At 40.5% G+C, this 27,351-nt stretch overlaps 1 protein-coding gene across 1 annotated transcript; it reads right to left on the minus strand.

Annotated features, from left to right (window-relative positions):
- Nucleotides 1-3,851: 3,851 nt before the first annotated feature.
- On the minus strand, nucleotides 3,852-27,351 carry LOC106561237 (choline/ethanolamine kinase). Its single transcript, XM_014124961.2, has 11 exons — nucleotides 26,503-27,351; nucleotides 26,175-26,283; nucleotides 18,414-18,527; nucleotides 16,718-16,851; nucleotides 16,466-16,570; nucleotides 13,089-13,147; nucleotides 12,610-12,697; nucleotides 10,472-10,580; nucleotides 6,461-6,567; nucleotides 6,050-6,131; nucleotides 3,852-5,792 (listed from the first exon to the last, which is right to left on the minus strand). Exons 1-11 carry the CDS (start codon nucleotides 26,850-26,852, stop codon nucleotides 5,736-5,738), a joined length of 1,314 nt encoding a protein of 437 aa, XP_013980436.1. The 5' UTR covers nucleotides 26,853-27,351; the 3' UTR covers nucleotides 3,852-5,735.

The raw sequence follows: 27,351 nt of genomic DNA on the forward strand, positions 1-27,351 counted from the left end.
ATTTAAAACAACTAAATCTCATTCAAGATAACACTCAGGTGGTTGTCTCACCTGCCACCACTGCCCAGACTCCACACAGAATGATGCCACCACATTCTCTGAGTTATTTCCTCCAATCACAAACAGCTGGTCGGTGGCGCCCAGGAAGTAAGAGACTGGGATGGTCAACAGTGGCTTTGGTTAGGGTAGGGAGCAGCTCAGACCACAAGAGAGAAAACAGGAGTGTGTGTGTGTGTGCGTTAGGTGGTTCAAGGCTGTTATTCATTAGACTGCAGCTTGCAATTGACCAACATGTAAGGTTGAAATTAACAACTCCACTCACTACCTGGATTGAGACAAGACTGTTTCACCTTGCCTGGAGTCATACTGTAGTAGCAGCTTTTCTCCAGTCCTCTGGATGTTCCCCAGGACATAGAGACGGGCCCAGGCTGGTGGCCAGAGGGAGGTCATGGGACAGGAACAGGGTGAACTGAAAGTCAGAGGCAGAAAGGAGACAACAAACCTGCAGCAGAGCGCACACACACACACACACACACACACACACACACACACACACACACACACACACACACACACACACACACACACACACACACACACCTATGGTTGGACAGAGTTAGTTCAACTCGAGTTCACTATTTGTAATTTTAGTGCACACATTTTTTTTGTTATCGGGATTAATCGCATTGTCTGAAAGTGTTCAAAATAGACTGAAAACATCCAAAATATATCATGCATACAGCTAAAAACCACAATGCGATGTCCAAACAAGTTGACATTGTGGTTAAAGAACGTGTGTTTTATCAATTTACCTGATTTTGCTGTTGCTTTGGAAAAGAATCAAGACATCAATATTCTTGTAATGCTTTTTTACTTATATGTGTGTAGGCAAAAGTTAGTCATTTGTAGAGCCACAAGCTTGATGTGGCCATTGCGTGCTATGAAGGGGTTGTACCTAAAGGAGGCCATTTTAAACTCCCAGACCCTCTTGGCCCATTGTCTGTAGCCCCCGATGAGGTAGAGGTAGTTGAATAGAATCACTGCAGTGAAGCACCACTTATCAGACATGAAGGGGAGCTCTGTTATTGGATGCCAGTCACCGGTGACCTCTGACCCATCCAGGGTGAAGAGGTGGCGGGCGGCTTCTGTTTCTGGGTCGTTCCAGGAGGTCAGGTTCTCCTTCCTCATGCTGCAGAGCCAGACCTCACCCTGCCACCTCAGAGAGTCAGTTCAGCCCTATCTTCAGCCGGCAGACACCTGGCAATTCATTCACAATATGTAGAATATGAATAAACAGTTTTCAATTGAAAGGAGAGTTCACTCCTTGCAATTTAAGATGATTTATTTGGTGTGGAACTTGAAACCCATCAAGTAGGCTGATTGAGGGGGGAATGGGGTACAGCCAGACAGAAAGAGAGCATTGCAACATTATAAACAACATTACAAACAATAAATTGCTGGTGCTGTGTGTGATGTGCCAGCCTGGGCCAGATGAATTTCCATGAATGGAAAATTAAGCATGATATATGAGGAATAATACCCACTTAGATGTGTTCTCCCAGCTCCTCCTGGGGAACGCTGAAGTCATTCCAGAAGCAGAATTCTAGGAGGGAGTGGAAGACTGAGAAGGGAATGTGGTCCAGGAGAATCAGGCTCTCTGAGGTCTCTCTCATACTGGACTGGGACATGGCTCTGAAGTACTCATTACAGTCAGACAGATGACCCAGGTTTACCTTATACACAGAGATGGAAGGTTAGCTTTTTCATTATGTCAAGCTATGGAAAAATGCTGCAATGTCTGATGGGACACTCTACATAATGGAGAAGTGAGGTGTACCATTTCTAAAGGCAATGCAGGGATGATGTGATGACATACAGTAGCTGTTAACTTACGTGGAAGGCATGTGTGCTGGTCTGCACGGGAACCATGGTTCCGCTTCCATCTCCATGGTCGTAGGTATGATACGCCTCATTGGTCTGCCAATCCTCTGACACCCTGCCCTTCACCTGAGTCACCTGGTGATGTCAGCCAGGTGTGTGGTACCGAGAAGGGCGTTCGCCACACCCTCTCTAAAGCATACTTCAATCACCCGCTGATCCACAGCAGCACAACTGTCACATACTGTCTGAGAAGACTCATCATACTGAGGAGACGAGATTCTTTAAGGGTGCGGTCGTAAATTGCCTACAGTGTGTCAGAGTGCGCTCTGGGTCGTTGGTAAATTCAGAGGGTTGTCAGATTGTCTGTTCGTAAATTGAGCGTTTCGGAGCACAAACTGGGCGCTCTGGCCGAGGAATAGGGTTGATCCGAGCGTTGACCTCACGACAGTCAAGTGCCCAAGGTAACTGGCTAAAGTTGGCTAGCTTGCTAGCTACTTCCAGACACAAATGAGAGAACACCGCACTCTGACCATTTTATTCTCCTTAGTAGATTTGGGTAGGCTATTTTCATGTTATCTAAATTGTTAGTGAATTAAATGAAATTGTGCTGCTGGGAACAATTGAATTGCATTTTTACTGACACCAGTCATATTCAACGGGTGTTGAGCGTTCATAAATTCATCAGATATTCTGCACTCTGGCACACAGACGAGAGTGCTCCGAAATCAGAGTAGCTAGCCAGAGTTGAATTTACAAATGCACCCCTAATATTACAAGGGACCTACCTCATCAATCTCTTGTACAGAACCTTCTCTCTCTTAAAACGGTGTTGGGACTTGTCAAAAATGTGTATAATTTTTTAAAGAATGATGTAATACATTTGAACAATTATGCTAATATTGTAGTCATATTTGTCACAGGAAGAGAAACTGGCTTACACTAGACACCACAGATCCTGGAAACATTGAACAACATCCTGCTAGAGAGAACTCAAGGAGAAGCGCTAACATTATACAGAAACAATCCAGAGCACGATGGAAAATGAACAGACACTCCAGGGTCCTAACAAACATTTATCTCCTTGATCCGTAGCAGCTCAGAGTAACTTGTCTGATAAGTTAAACAGACAAGCAGCTATGAGACTGGCCTGAACACCACACACCAGTGGATACGCAACAGAACAAATGGCAAGAAATACAATTGGCCTCCAGCAACTATGTTGCTTGGACCCCTAACAATGACATCCCAAACTTGCATTAATCCCGCTTTGATCTCTGTGTGAGAGCAGAGTGAGCAGACAGTCAGTTATATACCTGCATAGGAACTCGGTGCAGGAAAACAGCTCTACAGGACTGATTTTAGGCCTCATAGGGGACTAGTGCCTAATTCTAAATCATCCCCTAGCTACTCCCCATATTCCCTACCTTCTATGCACTGGAAGTAAGGAATAGATGTGATACAGTGAAAGTCCCAGCTAGTTAAGAGGTGCAGCTATTGGCATATTGAGTATCTATCCAATTCTTGCAGACTGACATGAAGTGCCATGAAGCCAGGGATCGATTTGAAATGGACCAAGTCTGCAAGTTAGAAATAAACCTAAATCTGCTATGAATTGTACCATTATGGGGAGCTCCCATTCCTGAAAATGTATTATTTTCTACAGTATAGATTTGAGATTAAAATAACTGTTGCCATAACATTCTATTTAATTTCTAATCATCAATAAATAAAGACATATTCAATCAGGTATCAAGCATGTTTATTAGCAGTTCAGTTATACTTACACAGCAGCTGCAGTGCAGGGAGAATATCAAGAACATCAAAGGGTTTTGGACAGGATTGATGTGTAATGAAAAAGTTAATTTAGCTAGTTGATCGAGACACTGGCTTCTATTCTAGGCAGTTTCATATTCTCGCAAATCGAACATTGGCCTACATCCACAACATATATTCTAACATTATACAAAGGGTAAACTCACAGGTCCACCTTTATTATAACTCACATCAAAACAAAAGAGCACGTCACTGGGCAAACAAATATACTAAATCATTTATCACAAATTATACTGAAAAACATTTCCATGTGTTCAAATGATCGCCATTGGAAAAAAAAATACATGATCCCATTTTCAAAATCTTTGGATCTGAATTCCAAAAGCATGCAGATATTCCATTTGGATTTAATAATGTTAGGCAGGCAGACACACACACACACAGGAGCCAAATGCACATGGAAATAAGATACAAAATCTGTTGTTCAAAGTCATGGACAGCTTTCTTTAACCATTGTGGTTCTTGGTCAGAAATGGAAAAGGACCATCCAAACCTTGGGCAGAGTCAAACCGTGACAGACAGTTCTATACCAGTTTACTAGTAATGGAACAGCTTTAGAATGAAAGGTAAGCCTTGTCAGAATGCAATGACATCAAAGCCAGACAAAAGCTATATATATATAAATAACATTGAAAATAATCCTCTTAAACTGCTCTCTGGTTGTGCATTAAGCTTTCATTATCTATAACCAAAACATGTTCCTTTTTTAATCATTTAGTTTCAGGCCTACATTTGCTCATTTATCATACAAAGTGTAAAATGACCCCCATTGTTGTGAAGAGGTAGAATGACAAAATACATGCGACACCTCCTGGCAGCCATGTTGGAAGACCACCACATCAATTCTTCTGACAACAACTGAGTGGCAACCCCAAGCTGAATGATAAGTGCCTAAAACCTACTCGGTTCATCACCATGGTCAATTTCTGTGCCGTAATTGGCAGCCAAGACACTGTAGCTGAGAAAACAAATTGCCTTGCTAAGAAACAATTGGCTGTGCAATGCAGTGTACATACTCACAAACAGCCAGCAGGCTGCACCATTCTTCCACCACAGTGACTGGTCTTCCAACATGGCGCCTGGCATGGTTGCTAAGTGATTTCTGACAACTGCAACCCCTCTATATATAGTTTAACTAGAGAGAATGCTAAAACAGACAGGTCATACAAAGGGTTTAAGCCCAATTCAATCAGAACCAGTCATAGAGAAAGGTCAAAAACAACATCCTGTTTAAGAACATATTTGACTTACTATGCAATGGAGCATGTTCTTTTCTTACCAGTTCCGAATGATTCGGGCCATGAGTCCAGTTTTCCCTACTGCACTACAAAGAAACAGAACAGTTCTGATATGCAGCTTGATTTTCTGCCATGCTGTATTGTGTCCATGCACCAGCACCATGCATAGAACAGGCATTTAACAAACAAGTCAAGAAAAAAGGAAAAAAAAAGACGGCACAAAATGAGCATATTTCGACCCTGAAATCAAGGGTGTACTGAAGTTCAACAACAATTAAATTACAAGGTGGGGTAAAGAAAGAAGCAGAGTTGAATGACTAAAAGAAAACACATGACTACAGGGTTTGAAACATTAATGTATGGAACCAGCAGATCATAACTAATGTAAACAAATAACATGCTTTTTTTGCTGTGCATTTTCACAGAATTTCACATTTCATAGTAGGGGAAGATAAGTGCATTTTGTTGGAGTGCAGCTAAGTCCCTGCTTAACTGTTACTTGTCTCAGGCAGAGCAACGTATTGGATGCTACTAGATGGAAAGATACTAGATGGATGGGGTCCTGGTATATTAGAAATATCAAGTTCAAACAATAGATCATTTTGAAAAAATCCACCTAAGACTTCAGTGGGCGTTTACCCATCATATTTGGTTTGGTTTCAACACTTAACAGATATGCCAAGCTAACGATGTTTCTGCATCAGGACAGTTGCGTACAGGAAGAATCAACAGATATTAAAATGACAGTACATTCCATTGAAGTCAATCTGTTCTTTTAGCGATTTAGGAAAATAGCCTTTTCTGCTTGAAGTAGGCATCAAATCGTGACTGGGCATAGTCCTGAAACGACAGAGATCAAATGAACAGGTGTAAACTTCAAGACGGATCGTGTGTTTCAGAAGCACTATTTAGCCAGGTCATAGAACAAATCACTCAGCAAATAAACAGAGCGATAGGGAGGAGTGACCACTAAACACCTGCAATGTCATGTGAATGACAATCAATGTTCCAGTACGCTGAAGCTCTACTGTACCGTTTCATTCTAGTGAGGTGAAGTCTATCTCACCAGGTGAAGTAAAGTCTACTAATGTATTTACCATGTAGCCAAACTCGATCTTGGATATCCTGGCTTGAATGATAGACCACAGGCCCCAGAGGAAGTGAGATGCCATGGCGAATCTGTGGGAAAATCATTCATCCCTAAATTAACTGCCAACGGACTGGCTACTTATTGTACATGTGGATACAGTAGCATCGAATAGTTCATACCAAAATCAACACTGATTAGACATTTTCAAAAGTAAGCACCACATTGGTAGTGGTAAAGGTGAGTTTCCCTTCTTATTATGTAAAGCTCTAGGTGGAAAATCAATCCAATCAATTATGATTATTATTACAAAACAGAGCACATATTGGAAGAATCCTTTTAAGATTTAAAAATATATATATGTGATTTATGAGTGAATTGTCCTTTTTGGATTAATCTGTGGTAGAAGTCTGTGTCCTACCGATTGGCTTCGACCAGCAAGTCCTGCTCTATACGAGCTTGGTCCTCGTGCATGGTGCTCTCTGAATAGCCTCCCGTCTCCACCAAGTAGTTACGGATGAAATGCAGCTGCAGAGATAAACATGCTCGCTCAGAGATGAGGGACGCCACATACACTTCATCTATAAATGGAATTCCCTGGCTTGGATCAATAACTTGAAAATAATGCATTTGCGTCATTGTATTAGACCAGCTGACTTCATGAGTTCTGGAAATGTGCATGCATAGTTTTGTTTCCACTAGACAATGTGGTCATCTACAAGACTGGACAGACATACATTATGTCACACACTGAGGAAAAATAGATACACACTGAGGCTACTGGTAGTGTGGGTGGTAAAGAAAGTTACTAGCTACAGTGTGTTTATTTGAATAATGATGGGATACCAACAGTGAACGTGACATGTGCTCACTGGAATGATTTCTGTGGTGGACTCATGAACATGTTATAGTGACTGATGACAGATAATGGGTGTGTTTGAGTTGGCTAACGAAGCCGACTGTAGACAGCTGACGAGAAGTCGGGGGAGGTGCATCTGTGACAGATGAAAGTCGGACACTGTAGTGGTTTTCCAATAGCAAGGCTCATAATATGGCAGTGTTAATATAGCTGCTATTGTTTAAAGGTTTTTCTTTATTAATATCGTAATAAATGTTTCTATATCACACACAAACTGAAAACGTACGTGTACAATTAATTGGTTAGAGAGATCTTGAATATCACTTTAATTTGTATCCCCTGTAGCTTTAGAATCGTGGCAAAAGTTGGTTCCTGTTTCAGCCAGGTCATGGTTGCGTTGGTCAACCAAAAACAACCTAATTATCGATTGACAAATATTGCCTCTCACTAGCCAGTCGATGGCTGCATGGTGAAGTTGGTGAGAAGCAACTGTAGCAACTTCTTCAAACTGCATGACCTTTGATCATGATTTTGTTTTACAAAAAAACATGTGCAGTTGACATGTAGTTGCAAGTCAGACAATTTTTATCCCCATAATACAACACACTTAAAAAAAAAAGTGGTGACTAACGATGGTAACCGACTAGACAAAATGGATCCACTCGAACACGCCCATTGATATAGAAATGATCACTTTACCTAAAATTCCCCTTAACTGTATTCCCTTGTATGGATGCTAACCTTTGCATCACACTCCTACCAGAAGAAAAGTCAAGAGACAAACTTCATACTGATAGTTCATAGGGAGAAAAGGGAGTGTGATAATGGGGAGCAATATGCATGAGAGAAAGTGACTGTGTCCGTATACTCAAACGGCCTACTATTTAGGATGCAAGTGTGGGTATGCAAAATAAGAACATTTACTAGTATCCCACATTTAGAAATCGAGCATACTTTAAATGCCCGGATGTCATATTCATTTGGCTTTGACAACAGCTGATCAATTAGATGTGGGGAAATCAACAAATAGCAGGAAACAACGCAATTACACATGACGTATTCTCAGTATGCGAAAACAGAATGTTTTATAGTATGTGAATTTTCTAAAATCGAGTATGGTTTAAATGCCAGGATGATATACTAATTTTGTCTCTTCATCTGGTAAAATTTGATGCACACTTTTCCACAATGCATTGGAAGAAGTGGGTTGCGAGTGATTGCCTACATAAAGATAACTAGTCTAACAACAAAACTATGCTACTTAAATTGGGAAGATGCCGAATAGCAATGCTTCTACGGCTGTGTTCAAATGAAGTTGTTTTTTGTTCTCCTTAAAATGATCAGATTTTTCATCGTAGGCTACATCTGGGTAAAAAAAAAAGATTTTTTTCAAAAAGTGGATTTCCGTTTTCTCATTAAAAAAGTGTTTATTGTTCTCTTTGCCTTCGTCAGAGATTATAAAGTAAATGCAAAACCATATTTTGATTTCTGAATGTGTTGGCACAGGGACTCAGGATTTGGCTGCGTTGTTGATGTCATGTTAAATCAGGCCTTTTGATTTGAACATTGATTTGAACCCATTTAATTAATGGATCAAGCCGTAGCGATCATTCTGATCCCAATAATCAGTGCTTTATTAGTTTATTATGTTAATGTCCAGCGGTTCTGAATTAGCGATTCACCAGACCGTCTGCGTTTTTCTGTGCAGTAGCCTTTTGATTTGAACATTTAAAAAGTTTGTGTGTGTACTAAGCCATTGTATTTATATACAGTGGGGGGAAAAAGTATTTGATCCCCTGCTGATTTTGTACGTTTGCCCACTTACAAAGAAATGATCAGTCTATCATTTTAATGGTAGGTTTATATGAACAGTGAGAGACAAAATAACAAAAAATCCTGAAAAACGCATGTCAAAAATGTTATAAATTGATTTGCATTTTAATGAGGGAAATAGGTATTTGACCCCTCTGCAAAACATGACTTAGTACTTGGTGGCAAAACCCTTTTTGGCAATCACAGAGGTCAGATGTTTCTTGTAGTTGGCCACCAAGTTTGCACACATCTCAGGAGGGATTTTGTCCAACTCCTCTTTGCAGATCTTCTCCAAGTCATTAAGGTTTTGAGGCTGACGTTTGGCAACTCGAACCTTCAGCTACCTCTACAGATTTTCTATGGGATTAAGATCTGGAGACTGGCTAGGCCCCTCCAGGACCTTAATGTGCTTCTTCTTGAGCCACTCCTTTGTTGCCTTGGCCGTGTGTTTTGGGTCATTGTCATGCTGGAAAACCCATCCACGACCCATTTTCAATGCCCTGGCTGAGGGAAGCAGGTTCTCACCCAAGATTTGACAGTACATGGCCCCGTCAAATGATGCGGTGAAGTTGTCCTGTCCCCTTAGCAGAAAAACACCCCCAAAGCATAATGTTTCCACCTCCATGTTTGATGGTGGAGATGGTGTTCTTGGGGTCATAGGCAGCATTCCTCCTCCTCCAAACACGGCGAGTTGAGTTGATGCCATTTTGGTCTCATCTAACCACAACACTTTCACCCAGTTGTCCTCTGAATCATTCAGATGTTCATTGGCAAACTTTAGACGGGCATGTATATGTATTCTTGAGCAGGGGGACCTTGCGGGCGCTGCAGGATTTCAGTCCTTCACGGCGTAGTGTGTTACCAATTGTTTTCTTGGTCTACAATCTTGTCCCTGACATCCTTGGAGAGCTCTTTGGTCTTGGCCATTGTGGAGAGTTTGGAATCTGATTGATTGCTTCTGTGGACAGGTGTCTTTTATACAGGTAACAAGCTGCGGTTAGGAGCACACCCTTTAAGAGTGTGCTCCTAATCTCAGCTCGTTACCTGTATAAAAGACACCTGGGAGCCAGAAATCTTTCTGATTGAGAGGGGGTCAAATACTTATTTCCCTCATTAAAATGCAAATCAATTTATAACATTTTTGACATGCATTTTACTCAATATTTTTGTTGTTATTCTGTCTCTCACTGTTCAAATAAACCTACCATTAAAATTATAGACTGATCATTTCTTTGTCAGTGGGCAAACGTACAAAATCAGCAGGCGATCAAATACTTTTTTCCCCTCACTATGTTTCAGCACTTTGGTTTCACTAATAAATAATGTTGAAATGGAACCAAATTATCGGTTTCTGTCTTCAGTTATTGGATAGATGGGCTATGGTATAGGTTGAACGTGATGTCAATAACCAGCTGGGGTAGGAATATAACTCTTCCTATTCCATTCAGAGAAATGTATCGAATTTGGAAATGTGCTATTATCAGACTGGTTAATGCGATGCATGTCTGCGAATTTGGAAAAATCCACCCGTACTCTGCCCTACCGCACCCACTCAACCAGTCACCAGCCACTATTGCGTTACGACCATGGCATACTGCATACTTTTTACTAAACAGTACGTGCTAAATAGTATGCAATGATGAGTACATAGTATGCAGTTTAAGTATGTCGTACGCTAGCATGGGTATTCGGACACAACCACTGTTTGCATAGATATGTTAGAGGGCATTTTGATATAGGTGTGGTAGAGGTTGTAGTCACCTGTTGTTCTCTGCTGGGATAGTTGTCAGGTGTACACTTGTAGAAGGGCCACTGGTTGTATGTGTAGTCATAGCACCACTCACAGAAGTGGTTCCCAAAGTCAAAACCCCTAAACAAACACATTGCAGCACAATCTAAGATAACAATCAAAGAAATTGAGACAATCGCCACTACATATGGACAACATAATACTTAGATCCGTCCCTTTTACTTGTAGAGACAGAGTTGAAGTCAGAAGTTTACATACACCTTAGCCAAGTACATTTAAACTCAGTTTCACAATTCCTGACATTTAATCTTAGTAAAAATTCCCTGTCTTAGGTCAGTTAGGATCACCACTTTATTTTAAGAATGTGAAATGTCAGAATAGTAGAGAATTATTTACTTCAGCTTTTAATTTCTTTCATCACATTCCCAAAGGGTCAGAAGTTTATATACACTCAATTAGTATTTGGTAGCATTGCCTTTAAATTGTTTAACTTGGGTCAAACGTTTCAGGTAGCCTTCCACAACCTTCCCACAATACGTTGGGTGAATTTTGGCTCATTCCTCCTGACAGAGCTGGTGTAACTGAGTCAGGTTTGTAGGCCTCCTTGCTCGCAAACGCTTTTTCAGTTCTGCACACACATTTTCTATAGGATTGAGGTCAGGGCTTTGTGATGGCCACTTCAATACCTTGACTTTGTTGTCCTTAAGCCATTTTGCCACAACTTTGGAAGTATGCTTGGGGTCATTGTCCATTTGGAAGACCCATTTGTGACCAAGCTTTAACTTCCTGACTGATGTCTTGAGATGTTGCTTCAATATATCCACAATTTCCCTCCCTCATGATGCCATCTATTTTGTGAAGTGCACCAGTCCCTCCTGCAGCAAAGCACCCCCACAACATGATGCTGCCACCCCCAGGCTTCACGGTCGGGATGATGTTCTTTTGGCTTGCAAGCCTCCCCTTTTTCCTCCAAACATAATGATGGTCATTATGGCGTTAGTATGATCTTTGTCCCCATGTGCAGTTGCAAACCGTAGTCTGGCTTTTTTATGGTGGTTTTGGAGCAGTTGCTTCTTCCTTGCTGAGCGGCCTTTCAGGTTATGACGATATAGGACTCGTTTTACTGTGGATATAGATACTTTTGTACCTGTTTCCTCCAGCATCTTCACAAGGTCCTTTGCTGTTGTTCTGGGATTGATTTGCGCTTTTTGCACCAAAGTACGTTCATCTCTAGGAGACAGAACACGTCTCCTTCCTGAGCGGTATGACGGCTGCGTGGTCCGATGGTGTTTATACTTGTGTACTATTGTTTGTACAGATGAACGTGGTACCTTCAGGCGTTTGGAAATTGCTCCCATGGATGAACCAGACTTGTGGAGGGCTACAATTTTTTTCTGAGGTCTTGGCTGATTTCTTTTGATTTTCCCATGATGTCAAGCAAAGAGGCACTGAGTTTAAGGTAGGCCTTGAAATACATCCACAGGTACACCTCCAATTGACTCAAATGATGTCAATTAGCCTATCAGAAGCTTCTAAAGCCATGACACCATTTTCTGGAATTTTCCAAGCTGTTTAAAAGGCACAGTCAACTTAGTGTATGTAAACTTCTGACCCACTGGAATTATGATAGTGAATTATAAGTGAAATAATCTGTCTGTAAACAATTGTTGGAAAAATTACTTGTGCCATGCACAAAGTAGATGTCCTAACCGACTTGCTGAAACTATAGTTTGTTCACAAGAAATTTGTGTAGTGGTTGAAAACCGAGTTAATGACTCCAACCTAAGTGCATGTAAACTTCCGACTTCTACTCTACCTTAATCAATGCTGTTACCGTTAAGCTGTGTGTGCCTTTGATTGGTGGCAGGTAGCCTAGTGGTTAATAGCGTTGGGCCAGTAACTGAAAGGTCGCTGGTTTGAATCCCGACTAGGTGAAAAATCTGTTGATGTGCCCTTGAGCAAGGCACTTAACCCTAATTGCTCCTGTAAGTTTCATTGGATAAGCGCATCTGCTAAATGACTAAACTGTAAATGATGTACACTATATGGGGCTATAAGCATTCCTGTGTAGTTGTGGCTGAGAGTGTGTGGTCATAACTAAAACTACAGGTCTTAAGGTTGAGTGTTTATGTATACAAAAGGCCTTTACCTGTAGTTGTAGCTGCTGTATTCAAAGTCTATGAGCATGAGTTTCCCAGTGGAGGTGCAGTCTCTGTCCTCCAGCATCAAAATGTTACCTGAGGACGAGAGACAGGAGGTTACAACCCTCCCACTTCCTCCTCCAGATTTAAATAGCACTGTACATTCAGTGTGTCCTGATGTGCCCTTCAGGAGTCAACTGCATGTATACATAGGCAATCTACGGCCACCACCTGTACCATCTACTCTATTGATTTGCACCTGCCTGAGGGTGTTGCATACGAATGTGTTCAGTCTCTAAAAATAGATACCCTCCACCCCTTCTTCCTCCAACTTATGTAATATCCTGTCCATTCAGGAAGTGACGGACATCCACTGTTGAGCCAGGCGGAGGGTCAAGCAGCCCAAATTAGAGGTTAATATGGTTAGAGGGGAGCGAGGGAGATGGGTAGAGAGTGAAGGGATGAGAGCACAAAGATAGACCTTTACCTTCTTGCACATCATTATGACAGAACACCACTGGAGATGGGGTCGCTGACAACAACACTCTGTCAGAGAGGGAGAGAACATAATACATTAATGTTATGTACACACTTCAACTTTCAGTGAACTTTAAGTGGCAGAGGTTATGGTACATGTCAACAGCTCATAGGTTATCACTCTGTACAATATCAAAAAAATATATGTTTTATTGTAGACAAAGACAGACTACGGAATTACACAACACACATTCCCTTTACTATTTGGTAGACCCGATTACTCTCTTCACGGTTTCAAGTGCATGATCATGACGGTAGAGTAGTTATGGGAAGCATTGAGTACTGGACACCATGGCATAGCAGAGTAGTAACTATTTAGTTGATTGTGCAACAATGGCATGTCAAGCATGCCTCTGACTCTCAAGGGTAGCTCAATAGGAAATGAACTGAGCAAAAGTGAAATACGTGACTGTGATATTTGTGATTGATTGAGCAGCCATGTTCAGAATGCAGGTTCTGTAAGATATGTTGATCTATGCTCCTGATATAGTCACAGGTATACAGAAGAGTCTCAACCACACTAACATTAGCCAACCCTGGCAGTGGCTGGAGGTGTAGATACAGTGCCATTCAGTGACAAATCTGTTGCTGTTTTGGCTCTGTTCTCCAGCACTTTGGACTTGAAATGATACAATGACTATGAGGTTTTGTACAGCCAGATTTAATTTTAGAGAGTTTAATCCGTTTAGATATTACAGCCCTTTTTGTACATAGTCCCTCCCCCATTTTAGGGGAGCAAAAGTTTGGGGAGAAATTCACTTATGTAGGTATTAAAGTAGGCAAAAGTTCAGTATTTAGTCCCATATTCCTAGCACGCAATGACTACATCAAGCTTGTGACTCTAAAAACATGTTGGATGCATTTGCAGTTTGTTTTGGTTGTGTTTGATTATTTTGTGCCCAATAGATAAGAAATGGTAAATAATGTATTGTGTCATTTTGGAATCACTTTTATTGTAAATAAGAATAGAATGTTTCTAAACACTTCTACATTAATGTGGATGCTACCATGATTACAGATAATCCTGAATGAACGATGAGTGAGGATGCTAACCTCTCACCATTACAATAACGGAGGAGGTTAGCATTTTTTTTGGGGGGGGGGGTATGATATTTGTAAAGAATGTATCATTTCAAATCAAAAGTGCTGGAGTACAGAGCCAAAACAACAAAATATTGTCACTGACTCAATAATTACTGAGGGCACTGTATGTGGTAACACTTTCAGTAACTCTACAACTATTACAAAGCAATTCGTAGCTAGTACACTGACATGTAGATACACCACTAATGATATAACAAAGCTGTACAGATGCGTATAATATTGGTCCAGGTTGCTGTTAAGCATGTGATAAAATGTGACTGATCGCTTGACTGCACCTTGATGTAGTAGAAAACTATATTAATGTGATCTATCATTATTATTAGAGCAGGTGACCTTGAGGTGTGTAGGGACTGGCTGCCAGACAGTAAGGGCACACCATAGACTTAGATAGACATCGCTAGTGCTCAAAAGCACACCATAGACTTAGATAGACATCTCTAGTGCCCAAAAGCACATTTCAGCATAGGCAGCGGCAAAGCGCCATTGAGTTTCAACAATTTGAAGTATTTAACTGAGTGGGACTTCCTATGGGTTATGGAAGGATCAAATAATTCCATCCAAGTAATTCGGAAGGATCAGCCAATGAATTATACTTGTGAGCAAACATTCCATAAACAGCAAGTGGCAATAATCGCCAATCTTTGCTTTATACCTGTTCAAACACACTCTGGAGTGGTATACTACAAAGCAAGCTAGATCTACTCAGGCTTTTATAAAGCTATCCAGCTTCAGTTAGCTTCACATTCCAGGTCAAGCTTCAGCCGTACTACGATGGTGAATATTGCTCGTCCGGTTGCCGCTAACTCTAGCAGGCTTGTAACTGCGCGTGCATCTCACACATGGCAAGTGAAAGGCCGAACTCTTCATTGAGACAATGCTGAAACGTCAATCCATGGGCGACTCAGTGCCACATTTTCATTTGTGCCAATATCAAAATGAAAGAAACATTATCTTGCAAAATCAGCAGGCTATGGTGTGAAATAGGCTTTTATGTGCAGTCTTTATTTATTGTTAATGCCATCTTTGGTGTGCTTAATTAATTCATGAGCACCATTTTCCCACTCCTATTGCTCCATCTATCTGTGGAACAGCTTGACGTGTTGTGGTCATAGACATATAATCCATAGAAGGGTTTTGGAACCTTAATTTGACTGTTAAACTCATGGGTATACTAGCAAAGGTCTTGACTTGAATGGGAACTGCCATCTATGAAATAGATATATCTATCTGTTTAGTTGTGGCTGTCAGTTTTCCTTTTGCAAATGGCTAAATACAAATCGTGAGAAAAACGTACAGTTTGGAAAGCAAAGGCTATCATTATTAAATGTGTGATGTGATTTTTTATTATATTAGTAAAATATTTGATCAGTTGTCTTCCTCAAATGAAGGGGATGATGACAATCTTTGCCAGAGGGAGGGTATCTGATTTCATTAGTCCTCAACTTGTGGCTCATTCAGGATAAAATGGAGTTAGACCTGAGTTAGCCTACCCGTAGCAGGTTAGTTCTGAAGGATTCGTTGCCATAGAAATGTACCTGGCTAAAAGGTGAGCCATTTCGTATGACCTTGAGTTGAACTCAGAGTTGACCAATGTTACCTCACTAACTCCTCAAACCTGGTACATGGTATACCCCTCAGGTGGCAGTATGCACCCTTTCAGTTTGTTACAAACTCATAGAAGTAGTAGAAGAAAATGTACTACTTCAAAATGGAGATGGCCTCAATGGCACTGCCCATGCTCTCACAGACGCATAATAGGTCAGATACAAAGTTGCGTCGTTTTCTAACTAGCTCTATGGGGCACACACTGCTGGTCTGGGTGTGTGTGGTGTCACAGGAAGCTAAAGTCCAACAGTCTCCTGATAGGGCAGTGTCAGAGAAAGGCACTGGGGGAGAGGTCAACTTTCTAACTGGCTGCAGAGAAAGAACACTACATATTTATTAGAGAGTAACATGTTCGTGGATGTGAAAGAGATTGCTCATGTGTGTCTTTGTGTGCGGTTGAGTGAGGTCTATTGTGACATGGATCTACCAACGCTCCCGCCTTCCCTAAACATTGCTGTTTTTTCCCCCTTTTAGCTTCCCTGCCATAGCATTATTTTCCCCGGCCACTCCCACCCCCTCTCCTCCCATAGCCTTGCCATTCCCAGACATCTCCAACATCTCCCTTGCCAGATCATTGTCCTTTCCAGCCATTCCCTTCCCCAGCATCTCCTGACTCACCGGAGACTCTCCAGCTCTGCCGGGAGGTCGTACTTAATCAGCTTGTTGTATTTCTTGACGTGAGCCTCCCGGGCAAACTTTAAGTTCATCACCTGATCCATGTACCTGAGACAACACCAGACAGAGCATTATTGAGTATTGTGGAAAACAGAGTTACCTCAAATTCAAATCAATACATATTTTTACAGTACTCCTCAGTCAATACTTGGTGTAGGCTTTGACTTGGAGAGAGCAGTCCCATCCTATCCTCACCTGCCAATGGTCCCGAACAGCCACTTGGGTTCCTTGTTAAAGGGCATGACCATCCTATGGAAGCGGGCCATCTTTGAGGCGATCTCAGCGGACAGTTCTGGAACAAAGAGCTGCTCTGTACGCAGACGGTTGCTCTGGGAGATAAGCACAAAGATACAGGACTTTACTCACATTCACTGTTAAAATGTATGGGACTTTTCTGCAACATCTGCCCAAAAGTTTGGACCTTTAAGGAAAAGAAGGTGCACTCGCCAGTCATAAATCCCAGCGCCGGTTGTCCCCCCTCAAATCAGTACAGAGATGCTAACTTAAAACTATCAATTGAGATATGTCTGTTATTGTCAACCTGTATGTTGAGTTCGAGAGACATTTTTATGAACACACATGACAAGTGCATATGTCTGTAAGCACGCATGGTAAAATAAGCACAAAAAAGGATATGCGGACATATCAACACACATAGAATGTGATAGTGAGTCTGTATACAGTATGTTTATATTTAGCTCACAGTGAAAAACACAAAGGCAGAGAGATACTTTCAAACTCATGGTTGAAACGGACAGTTTGCGAATGTCAAAGCTATTTGAGGCGTTGTTAGAAAGTGTAAATAACACATGACAAGTAATGTGATGGTCAGAGAGAAGACCCGTCAACATCATGCATTCTGGAAGCACTTGCGAATGGATTCCATTTCAAACTGATTGATCAATATAGCGATGCATAGGTATTACAGATTGTTAAAGTAATACTGTTTTTAAAGGGGCAGTCTGCAGTTCAAACAATAACAAAGGGATATTCCCATCACTAATTTGGTAAACAGCAAAGAGATGGGGCTGAAAATTCATAGACAGACGTACAGACGCAAGGACTGACCATTCATGAGATTATAGTTAACCATGTTGAGGGTATACGTTTGTTTACAATTACATTGTTCACAATTACATTGTTTATAAACAATGGTATAAAAAAAGCTTTTATTTGGGATTCTGATAGGGTACTACAGTTGAACTAAGCTCATAAGGCATTCATAAGTTATATTCAAGTAATTATATATAAATAAATATTATTATGGTGGGAGATCAGCTTAATATTGCAGATAGATTGTAGCTTCCAATGTATGCATCATTTCCAATCCCCCATATTTTTTCCAAAAATACACACAAAATATATACAGTGCTTACAGAAAGTATTCAGATCCCTTTCCTTTTTCCAAATTTTGTTACAGCATTATTCTAAAATTGATTAAATAAAAATACACCTTATGGAACAGCAGGGACTGTGAAGCAACAAACACAGACACATGCTTACACACAGCAACGTATGCACTATACACACGTACACGTAGATTTGGTATTGTAGATATGTGGTAGTGGTGGAGTAGGGCCCTGAGGGCACAGTGTTTGAAATCTGAATGTATTGTAATGTTTTCAAATAAATGTTGCTGCCCTGGCAGCAGCTAATGGGGATCCATAATAAATACATAACTTTAAACCATTGTATGAGATTCTCCAGAATTGAAATATTCTAGGCATTTATATAAATTCCAGTTGTACTTTATTAAACGTTTTTTTCAAAGTTTCAGTCAGTTATGAATGTGTGACTACCTAACACACAGCAAAAGTTGCAACGTCTGGCTATTACAATATTTCTATAGAGTTTATTATTCTCGTGTGTGTGTGTGTGTGTGTGTGTGTACCGGCAGGTACTGTTCCAGGCGTCCCTCAGGGAAGATTCCATAGAGTCGTGGCCCCAGGGCTCTCTCCGCCAGGATAGCAAACATCACACTCTCCAAGACCAGAGAATCCACTCCCTGTTCACACACACACACACGAGATGAGTCAGACCATTGAAGCATTTCATTTCATAGGTTGCTGATGAGGACTGAAGATGTTATGTTCAGGGACTGTGCAATATTGAGTACATAACAGTAATCTGTATGTTTGATGTAAGGTCTAGCCTATGCCATGTCTTTCTGTCATGAATCCTTCCCTATCGCCGTGCGTTTTTTGAGAAAAACAGACAATAGGCTTATCTATCCATCTGTCAGTTCTACATGACTAATCTCAGCACAGGAATTCTCATCCTGTGTAGATCTACAATGTACATATTGTATGTGGAATGTGGCAATGCTTAGCTCATGTGGTGTGGCAATGCTTAGCCCATGTGGTTCTCTGTAGCTCAATTGGTAGAGCATTGCACTTGCAACGCCAGAATAGTCGGTTTGATTCCAGGGATTACTCATATGTAAAATGTAAGCACACATCATGACTAAGTTGCTTTGAATAAACACAATGGCATTGTTTTATTATAATACAATGTGCAAGTGACACGTCAATTTTATTTCTGTATTACTTATTTTGTAAGTTAAGAATGAGCTTCAAATTTGCATAGTCAAAGTCATGAAAAATGCGACCAATTAAGATATATATATTTTTAAACTGTTTAAACGTGTTTCCAAGTGAATTAACTTGCCATATTTTACAGACAAGAAGTAGCACCACGCCAAAAAGTTGAATCCGTTTCATTAGATCTAAAGACATGAAGTACAAATCTTTTGACAGCTTACAGGTCTACAATTAAATATTTGAAAAAAGTATTGGCTGGCAAAGTTGTTTATATAAATAAAATTAAAATTAAAAAATGCGGAATCTAATAGACAACACAAATGGCCTGTAACTAATGGGTTCTTACCATCCTCTAAATCCTCAACTTGAGCAGGAATCTGACATGCTATCAAAGCACCAAATTAGACTTTTCTAACTTCCGGCAATATGTCTTACTTCTTGAGCGTCAAATATTTTGATGAAAGGAATCAGGTATGGCTAAATCAATACAAATATCATTGTTTATATATATACACAGTGCTGTGAGAATTCTACATGAGAATGTCAGGCCATTCGTCTGTGAGCTGAAGCGCAGCTGAGTTATGCAGCAAGACAATGATCCAAAACACATAATCAAGTCAAGATGAAAATGCTTAAAGCAAAACATTTTAAGTTTTGGAATGGCCTAGTCAAAAGTCCAGATCTAATCCCAATTGAGATATTGTGGCAGCACTTGAAACGAGTAGTTCATACTTGAAAACCTACAAATGTCGCTGAGTTAAAGCAGTTCTGCACGCAAGAGTGGGCCAAAATTCCTCCACAGCGATGTGAGACTGATCAACAACTACAGGAAGCATTTGGTTGCAGTCATTGCAGCTAAAAGTGGCACAACCGGTAATGAGTGTAAGGGGGCAATTACTTTATCACACAGGGGAATTGGGTATTGCATAACTTTATTTAACTCAGGTCCCCTTGATCTAATATTAGGTGTTGGTTGAAGATCTGATAAAATTCAGCATCAAAAATCAGCAACGGGGGAAAATACTTTTCACGGCAATATATACACAGACACCTTAAATGACCACATTTTCATGAATTTGATGATATAAACTTGAAGCACATTCAAAAGAGCCAGGACATGACCCCAGAAGTATGACATAACGTCACTTGCACATCATATATTCTTCATCTATATATTCTAGGGTAATTGCCAGGGACCTCACGATACTATTGTATTGCAATACTGCAATTTTATTGAAATTTGATTTTCCAATACAGTGAGCTCCAAAAGTATTGGGACAGTGACACATTGTTGTTTTGGCTCTGTAAGTGCAGACTGTCAGCTTTGCTTTGAGGGCATTTTTACACATATCAGGTTAATCATTTAAAAAAATGGCAGAACTTTCTGTACATAGTCAGTCCCCCCCCCATTTTAGGGGACCAAAATAATTGGTACAAATTTACTTGTGTATTAAAGTAGCACAAAGTTCAGTATTTGGTCCCATATTCATAGCACGCAATGACTACATCAAGCTTGTGACGTTACAATTTTATTGGATGCATTTGCTGTTCGTTTTGGTTGGTTATCAGATTATTTTGTGCCCAATAGAAATGAATGGTAAATAATGTATTGCGTCATTTTTATTGTAATTAATAATGTATTGTGAATAACAATGAGTGAGAAAGTTTGATGCCCAAATTAGAGGTCGACCGATTATGATTTTTCAACGCCGATACCGATTATTGGAGGACCCAAAAAAAAAGCCGATACCGATTAATCGACCAATTGTTTATTTGTAATAATGACAATTACAACAATACTGAATGAAAACTTATTTTAACTTAATATAATACATCAATAAAATCAATTTAGCCTCAAATAAATAATGAAACATGTTCAATTTGGTTTAAATAATGCAAAAACAAAGTGTTGGAGAAGAAAGTGAAAGTGCAATATGTGCCATGTAAGAAAGCTAACGTTTAAGTGCCTTGCTCAGAACATGGGAACATATGAAAGCTGGTGGTTCCTTTTAACATGAGTCTTCAATATTCCCAGGTAAGAAGTTTGTAGTTATTATAGGAATTATAGGACTATTTCGCTCTATACAATTTGTATTTCATATACCTTTGACTATTGGATGTTCTTATAGGCACTTTAGTATTGCCAGTGTAACAGTATAGCTTCCGTCCCTCTCCTCGCTCCTACCTGGGCTCAAACCAGGAACACATTGACAACAGCCACCCTCGAAGCAGCGTTACCCATGCAGAGCAAGGGGAACAACCACTCCCAAGTCTCAGAGCGAGTGACGTTTGAAACGCTATTAGCGCGCACCCGCTAACTAGCTAGCCATTTCACATTGGTTACACCAGCCTAATCTTGGGAGTTGACAGGCTTGAAGTCATAAACAGCGCAATCCATTGCGAAAGCTGCTGGCAAAACGCAGTAAAGTGCTGTTTGAATGAATGCTTATGAGCCTGCTGGTGCCTACCACCGCTGAGTCAGACTGCTCTATCAAATCAGACGTAATTATAATATAATAAACACACAGAAATACGAGCCTTAGGTGATTAATATGGTCAAATCCGGAAACTATGATCTCGGAACCGGTCCGTATTTTATCTAACGGGTGGCATCCCTAAGTCTAAATATTCCTGTTACATTGCACAACCTTCAATGGTATTTACATTTACATTACATCTTAGTCATTTAGCAGACGCTCTTATCCAGAGCGACTTACAGTAGTGAATGCATACATTTAATTTAATACATTTCTTTTTTTCTGTGCTGGCCCCCCGTGGGAATCGAACCCACAACCCTGGTGTTGCAAACACCATGCTCTACCAACTGAGCTACAGGGTGCCACAATTATGTCATAATTACGTACAATTCTGGCAAATTAGTTCGCAACGAGCCAGGAAATGAATGCAAGAGCAGTGATTCATGTTTGCAGGCAATAGTAACTAAATATGCAGGTTCAAAAATATATACTTGTGTATTGATTTTAAATCAAATCAAATTTATATAGCCCTTCGTACATCAGCTGATATCTCAAAGTGCTGTACAGAAACCCAGCCTAAAACCCCAAACAGCAGAAAGGCATTGATGTTTATGGTTAGGTACATTGGTGCAACGACAGTGCTTTTTTCGCAAATGCGCTTGTTAAATCAACACCCGTTTGTCAAAGTAGGCTGTGATTCGATGAGAAATTAACAGGCACCGCATCGATTATATGCAACGCAGGACACGTTAGATAAACTAGTAATATCATCAACCATGTGTAGTTAACTAGTGATTATGTTAAGATTGATAGTTTTTATAAGATAAGTTTAATGCTAGCTAGCAACTTACGTTGGCTTCTTGCTGCCCTCGCGTAACAGGTAGTCAGCCTGCCATGCAGGCTCCTCGTGGAGTGCAATGTAAGGCAGGTGGTTAGAGCGTTGGACTAGTAACCAGAAGGTTGCAAAAACGAATCCCCGAATCCCCCCTGAACAAGGCAGTTAACCCCCGTTCCCAGGCCGTCATTGAAAATAAGAATGTGTTCTTAATCTGACTTGCCTAGTTAAATAAAGGTGTACATTTTTTTTAAATAATAATAAAATAAATAATAATAATAAAAACGGCAAATCGGTGGCCAAAAATACAGATTACCGATTGTTATGAGAACTTGAAATCGGCCCTAATTAAATCAGCCATTCCGATTAATCGGTCGACCTCTAGCACAAATATATCCCAAGGACACGCTAACTGCTCAACATTACAATAGTACAGGAGGTTAGCATTTTTGCCCATTCAAAGGCACTTAAACATTTTGTCTTGCTCATTCACCCTATGAACGGCCTTAACCCATCTCCTTTACACTGACTGAAGTGGATTTAACAGGTGACATCAATAAAGGATCATAGACTGAACATGTGAAGGCTATGTCGTAATGTTTTGTATACTCAGTGTGTATGTACACTTAGGTTGGAGTCATTAAAACTCGTTTTTTCAACCACTACACAAATTTCTTGTTAACCTCTCTAGGCGAGAGGCAGTATTTTCACATCCGGATAAAAAAAAACGTACCCGATTTAATCTGGTTATTACTACTGCCCAGAAACTAGAATATGCATATAATTGTTTGATTTGGATAGAAAACACCCTAAAGTTTCTCAAACTGTTTGAATGGTGTCTGTGAGTATAACAGAACTCATATCGCAGGCCAAAACCTGAGATGATTCTGTACAGGAAGTGCCCTCTCTGACCATTTCTTGGCCTTCTATACCCTCTTTATTGAAAACAGAGGATCTCTGCTGTAACGTGACACTTTAAGGCTCCCATAGGCTCTCAGAAGGCGCCAGAACGTTGAATGATGACTTTGCTGTCCCTGGCTGAAAAACAGTAGCGCAATTGGATAGTGGTCGATCTGAGAACAATGAGACGGGAGTGCGCATGCACGTGAAGAGTCCATTTTAGATTTTCAGTCTTTGAACGAAAAAGACGTCTCCCGGTCGGAATATTATCGCTATTTTACGAGACATTTTTTTTTGTCACGATACGCATCCGCGCGTCACCGTTCGGATAGTGTCTTGAACACAAGAACAAAACAGAGGATATTTGAACATAACTATGGATTATTTTGAACCAAAACATTTGTGGATGAAGTAGAAGTCCTGGGAGTGCATTCTGACGAAGAACAGCAAAGGTAATCCAATTTTTCTTATAGTAAATCTGAGTTTGGTGAGTACCACACTTGGTGGGTGTCAAAATAGCTAGCCTGTGATGGCCGGGCTATCTACTCAGAATATTGCAAAATGTGCTTTCACCGAAAAGCTATTTTAAAAATCGGACACCGCGATTGCATAAAGGAGTTCTGTATCTATAATTCTTAAAATAATTGTTATGTTTTTTGTGAACGTTTATCGTGAGTAATTTAGTAAATTCACCGGAAGTTTTCGGTATGTTTGCTAGTTCTGAACGTCACATGCTAATGTAAAAAGCTGTTTTTTGATATAAATATGAACTTGATTGAACAAAACATGCATGTATTGTATAACATAATGTCCTAGGAGTGTCATCTGATGAAGATCAAAGGTTAGTGCTGCATTTAGCTGTGGTTTTGGTGACATTATATGCTAGCTTGAAAAATGGGTGTGTGATTATTTCTGGCTGGGTACTCTCCTGACATAATCTAATGTTTTGCTTTCGTTGTAAAGCCTTTTTGAAATCGGACAATGTGGTTAGATTAAAGAGAGTCTTGTGTTTAAAATGGTGTAAAATAGTCATATGTTTGAGAAATTGAAGTAATAGCATTTCTAAGGTATTTGAATATCGCGCCACTCGATTCCACTGGCTGTTGACTATGTGGGACAAACTATAGTTTTGGCAAGTCAGTTAGGACATCTACTTTGTGCATGACACAAGTCATTTTTCCACCAATTGTTTACAGACTGATTATTTAACTTATAATTCACTGTATCACAATTCCAGTGGGTCAGAAGTTTACAAACACTAAGTTGACTGTGCCTTTAAACAGCTTGGAAAATTCCAGAAAATTATATCATGGCTTTAGAAGCTTCTGATGGGCTAATTGACATCATTTGAGTCAATTGGAGGTGTACTTGTGGATGTATTTCAAGGCCTACCTTCAAACTCAGTGCCACTTCGCTTGACATCATGGGAAAATCAAAAGAAATCAGCCAAGACCTCCACAAGTCTGGTTCATCCTTGGGAGCAATTTCCAAACGCCTGAAGGTACCATGTTCATCTGTACAAACAATAGTACACAAGTATAAACACCATGGGACCACGCAGCCATCATACCGCTCAGGAAGGAGACGCGTTGTCTCCTGGAGATGAATGTACATTGGTGCGAAAAGTGCAAATCAATCCCAGAACAACAGCAAAGGACCTTGTGAAGATGCTGGAGGAAACAGGTACAAAAGTATCTATATCCACAGTAAAACGAGTCCTATATCAACATAACCTGAAAGGCCGCTCAGCAAGGAAGAAGCTACTGCTCCAAAACCGACATAAAAAAGCCAGACTACGGTTTGCAACTGCACATGGGGACAAAGATGGTACTTTTTGGAGAAATGTCCTCTAGTCTGATGAAACAAAAATATAACTGTTTGGCCATAATGACCATCGTTATGTTTGGAGGGAAATGGGTTAGGTTTGCAAGCCGAAGAACACCATCCCAACCGTGAAGCACGGGGTTGCAGCATCATGTTGTGGGGTTATTTGCTGCAGGAGGGACTGGTGCACTTCACAAAATAGATGGCATCATGAGGAAGGAAAATTATGTGGATAGATTGAAGCAACATCTCAAGACATCAGTCAGGAAGTTAAAGCTTGGTCACAAATGGGTCTTCCAAATGGACAATGACCCCAAGCATACTTCCAAAGATGTGGTAAAATGGCTTAAGGACAAAAAAGTCAAGGTATTGGAGTGGCCATCACAAAGCCCTGACCTCAAGAAATGTGTGGGCAGAACTGAAAAAGCTTTTGCGAGCAAAGAGGCCTACAAACCTGACTCAGTTACACCAGCTCTGTCAGGAGGAATGGGACAAAAATTCACCCAAATTATTGTGGGAAGCTTGTGGAAGGCTACCTGAAATGTTTGACCCAAGTTAAATTTAAAGCCAATGCTACCAAATACTAATTGAGTGTATTGTGGAAGGCTACCTGAAACTTCTGACCCACTGGGAAAGTGATGAAAGAAATAAAATCTTCAATTAAATAATTTTTTCGACTATTATTCTGACATTTCACATTCTTAAAATAAAGTGGTGATCCTAACTGACCTAAGACAGGGAATTTTTACTGGGATTATATGTCAGGAATTGTGAAAAACTGAGTTTCAATGTATTTGGCTAAGGTGCATGTAAACCTCTGACGTCAACTGTAATTGTATTCAACATTCTGGCTTGTACAGAAACTTGCCAAGTTTTTTGCAAAGCTTTAATTCAGACTGTGTTCCAGAAAGCCAGTATCAGTATTATTTATTTACTTGGCAAAGAAAGGCGATTCTGACTATAAATTCCCAGTCACTTCAATGTGAACAGGCAGAGTTAAACTAAATCTAGGCTATAGCTAGACAAACTACATTAGCCATCTGGGACAATTATCGGCTTGATTTAAGGTGGCTGACCTGTAGGATGGCCCCATAGACTCGCAACAAGACCCTGCGAGGTTCATCTCCAATAGTGTGGGCATGGTCTGGCAGACTGCACATGAACAGCTGGTTGCTGAGTCCACCACTGTAGACAAACCGAGAGAGAAAGAGAAGTTGGACATTGGATTGTCACTTTCATGTGTGCTAACGTGGACGGTGTGGAGCACAGTACAATACCATATAGGATACTCATAAAGTTATGTCACATAGCGTGGCATTATTTTAAGTGTGTGTTTCAGAGAGAGATTATGATTTGCCTGTGTGAGAAAAAGTCCCAGATCTTTCAATCCTCAACCCAGATTACCTGACAATGCTGATCTGAAAATCTGCCTCGGGAATGCTTTTCCAAGACCCGGAAAGGAAGTCTCGGCACCAGGCGAACGCTCTGCCTTTCATATCCATGTCCACCACCTCTGTCCGACCATCCCGGTACGACTCCGCTTCAGAGTCGTCATCACCATTTGCTCCACGGGGACTCGGCGCCCTGAGGTTGCTCTCATTGATGACCAGGGTGTCCCCAACCTTTTTATTATCCACGGTTGGACCAATGTCCCCCGTTTTCAGAGTGGGAATGTATCTCAAAGTCGCCGTCTTGTCAGATTTGCCAAGCGCCCCTTCGCTGTGACACTCCATCACATTTTGGCCCGACTGCATTGCAGTGTAATTTGGCTGGTTGTAGTTCAGAATGAATTGAGTCCCAACTCGCTGTCAGATTCACTTAGCTGGCTAAATTAACTTTAATGATCAGACATAGCTAGCCAGTTAACTAACTTGCTACCAATAGCATCGCATAAAAACTGTAAATTGGGCAGTAACAGATAGAAAACGAACTAGGTAGTTAGGTTAGCTAACTTCAACAAAAATAACTAACATTACAGTAGCTAGCTAACATAAATAAAACGGAGATGAAAGGATACTGTATTACGTTACCAGTGGTGAGATATCCACCTTGAAGGCTGGAGAGTAATGTCAAAGATATTTGTAACTAACCTTGTTAGTTGCTAGCTCTTTCTTATATCTGTGGTGATGTCGCCTCGGTAGATTAATGTATGCCACCCGTTAGATACTTTCTCCAGAGATACAGTACTTTATATCTTCGCTTCCTCGTTTTGTGTGTGATTTGACCAGCGTCTGCGATTCGTCAGCAACACTC

This window comes from Salmo salar, chromosome ssa10, assembly GCF_905237065.1.
Source record: "Salmo salar chromosome ssa10, Ssal_v3.1, whole genome shotgun sequence".
NCBI classification, from domain to species: domain Eukaryota; kingdom Metazoa; phylum Chordata; class Actinopteri; order Salmoniformes; family Salmonidae; genus Salmo; species Salmo salar.

Bases quoted from the DNA above. Each gene is read 5' to 3' on its own strand.
- LOC106561237 (XM_014124961.2), bottom strand. From the start codon at position 26,852: ATGCAGTCGGGCCAAAATGTGATGGAGTGTCACAGCGAAGGGGCGCTT. The intron at 10,581-12,609 runs GTAAAGGCCTTT...GTGTTTGTTTAG, and splicing joins TACAGCAGCTACAACTACAG to GGGTTTTGACTTTGGGAACC. The intron at 6,132-6,460 runs GTAGGACACAGA...ATTTTCCCACAG, and splicing joins TTGCTGGTCGAAGCCAATCG to ATTCGCCATGGCATCTCACT.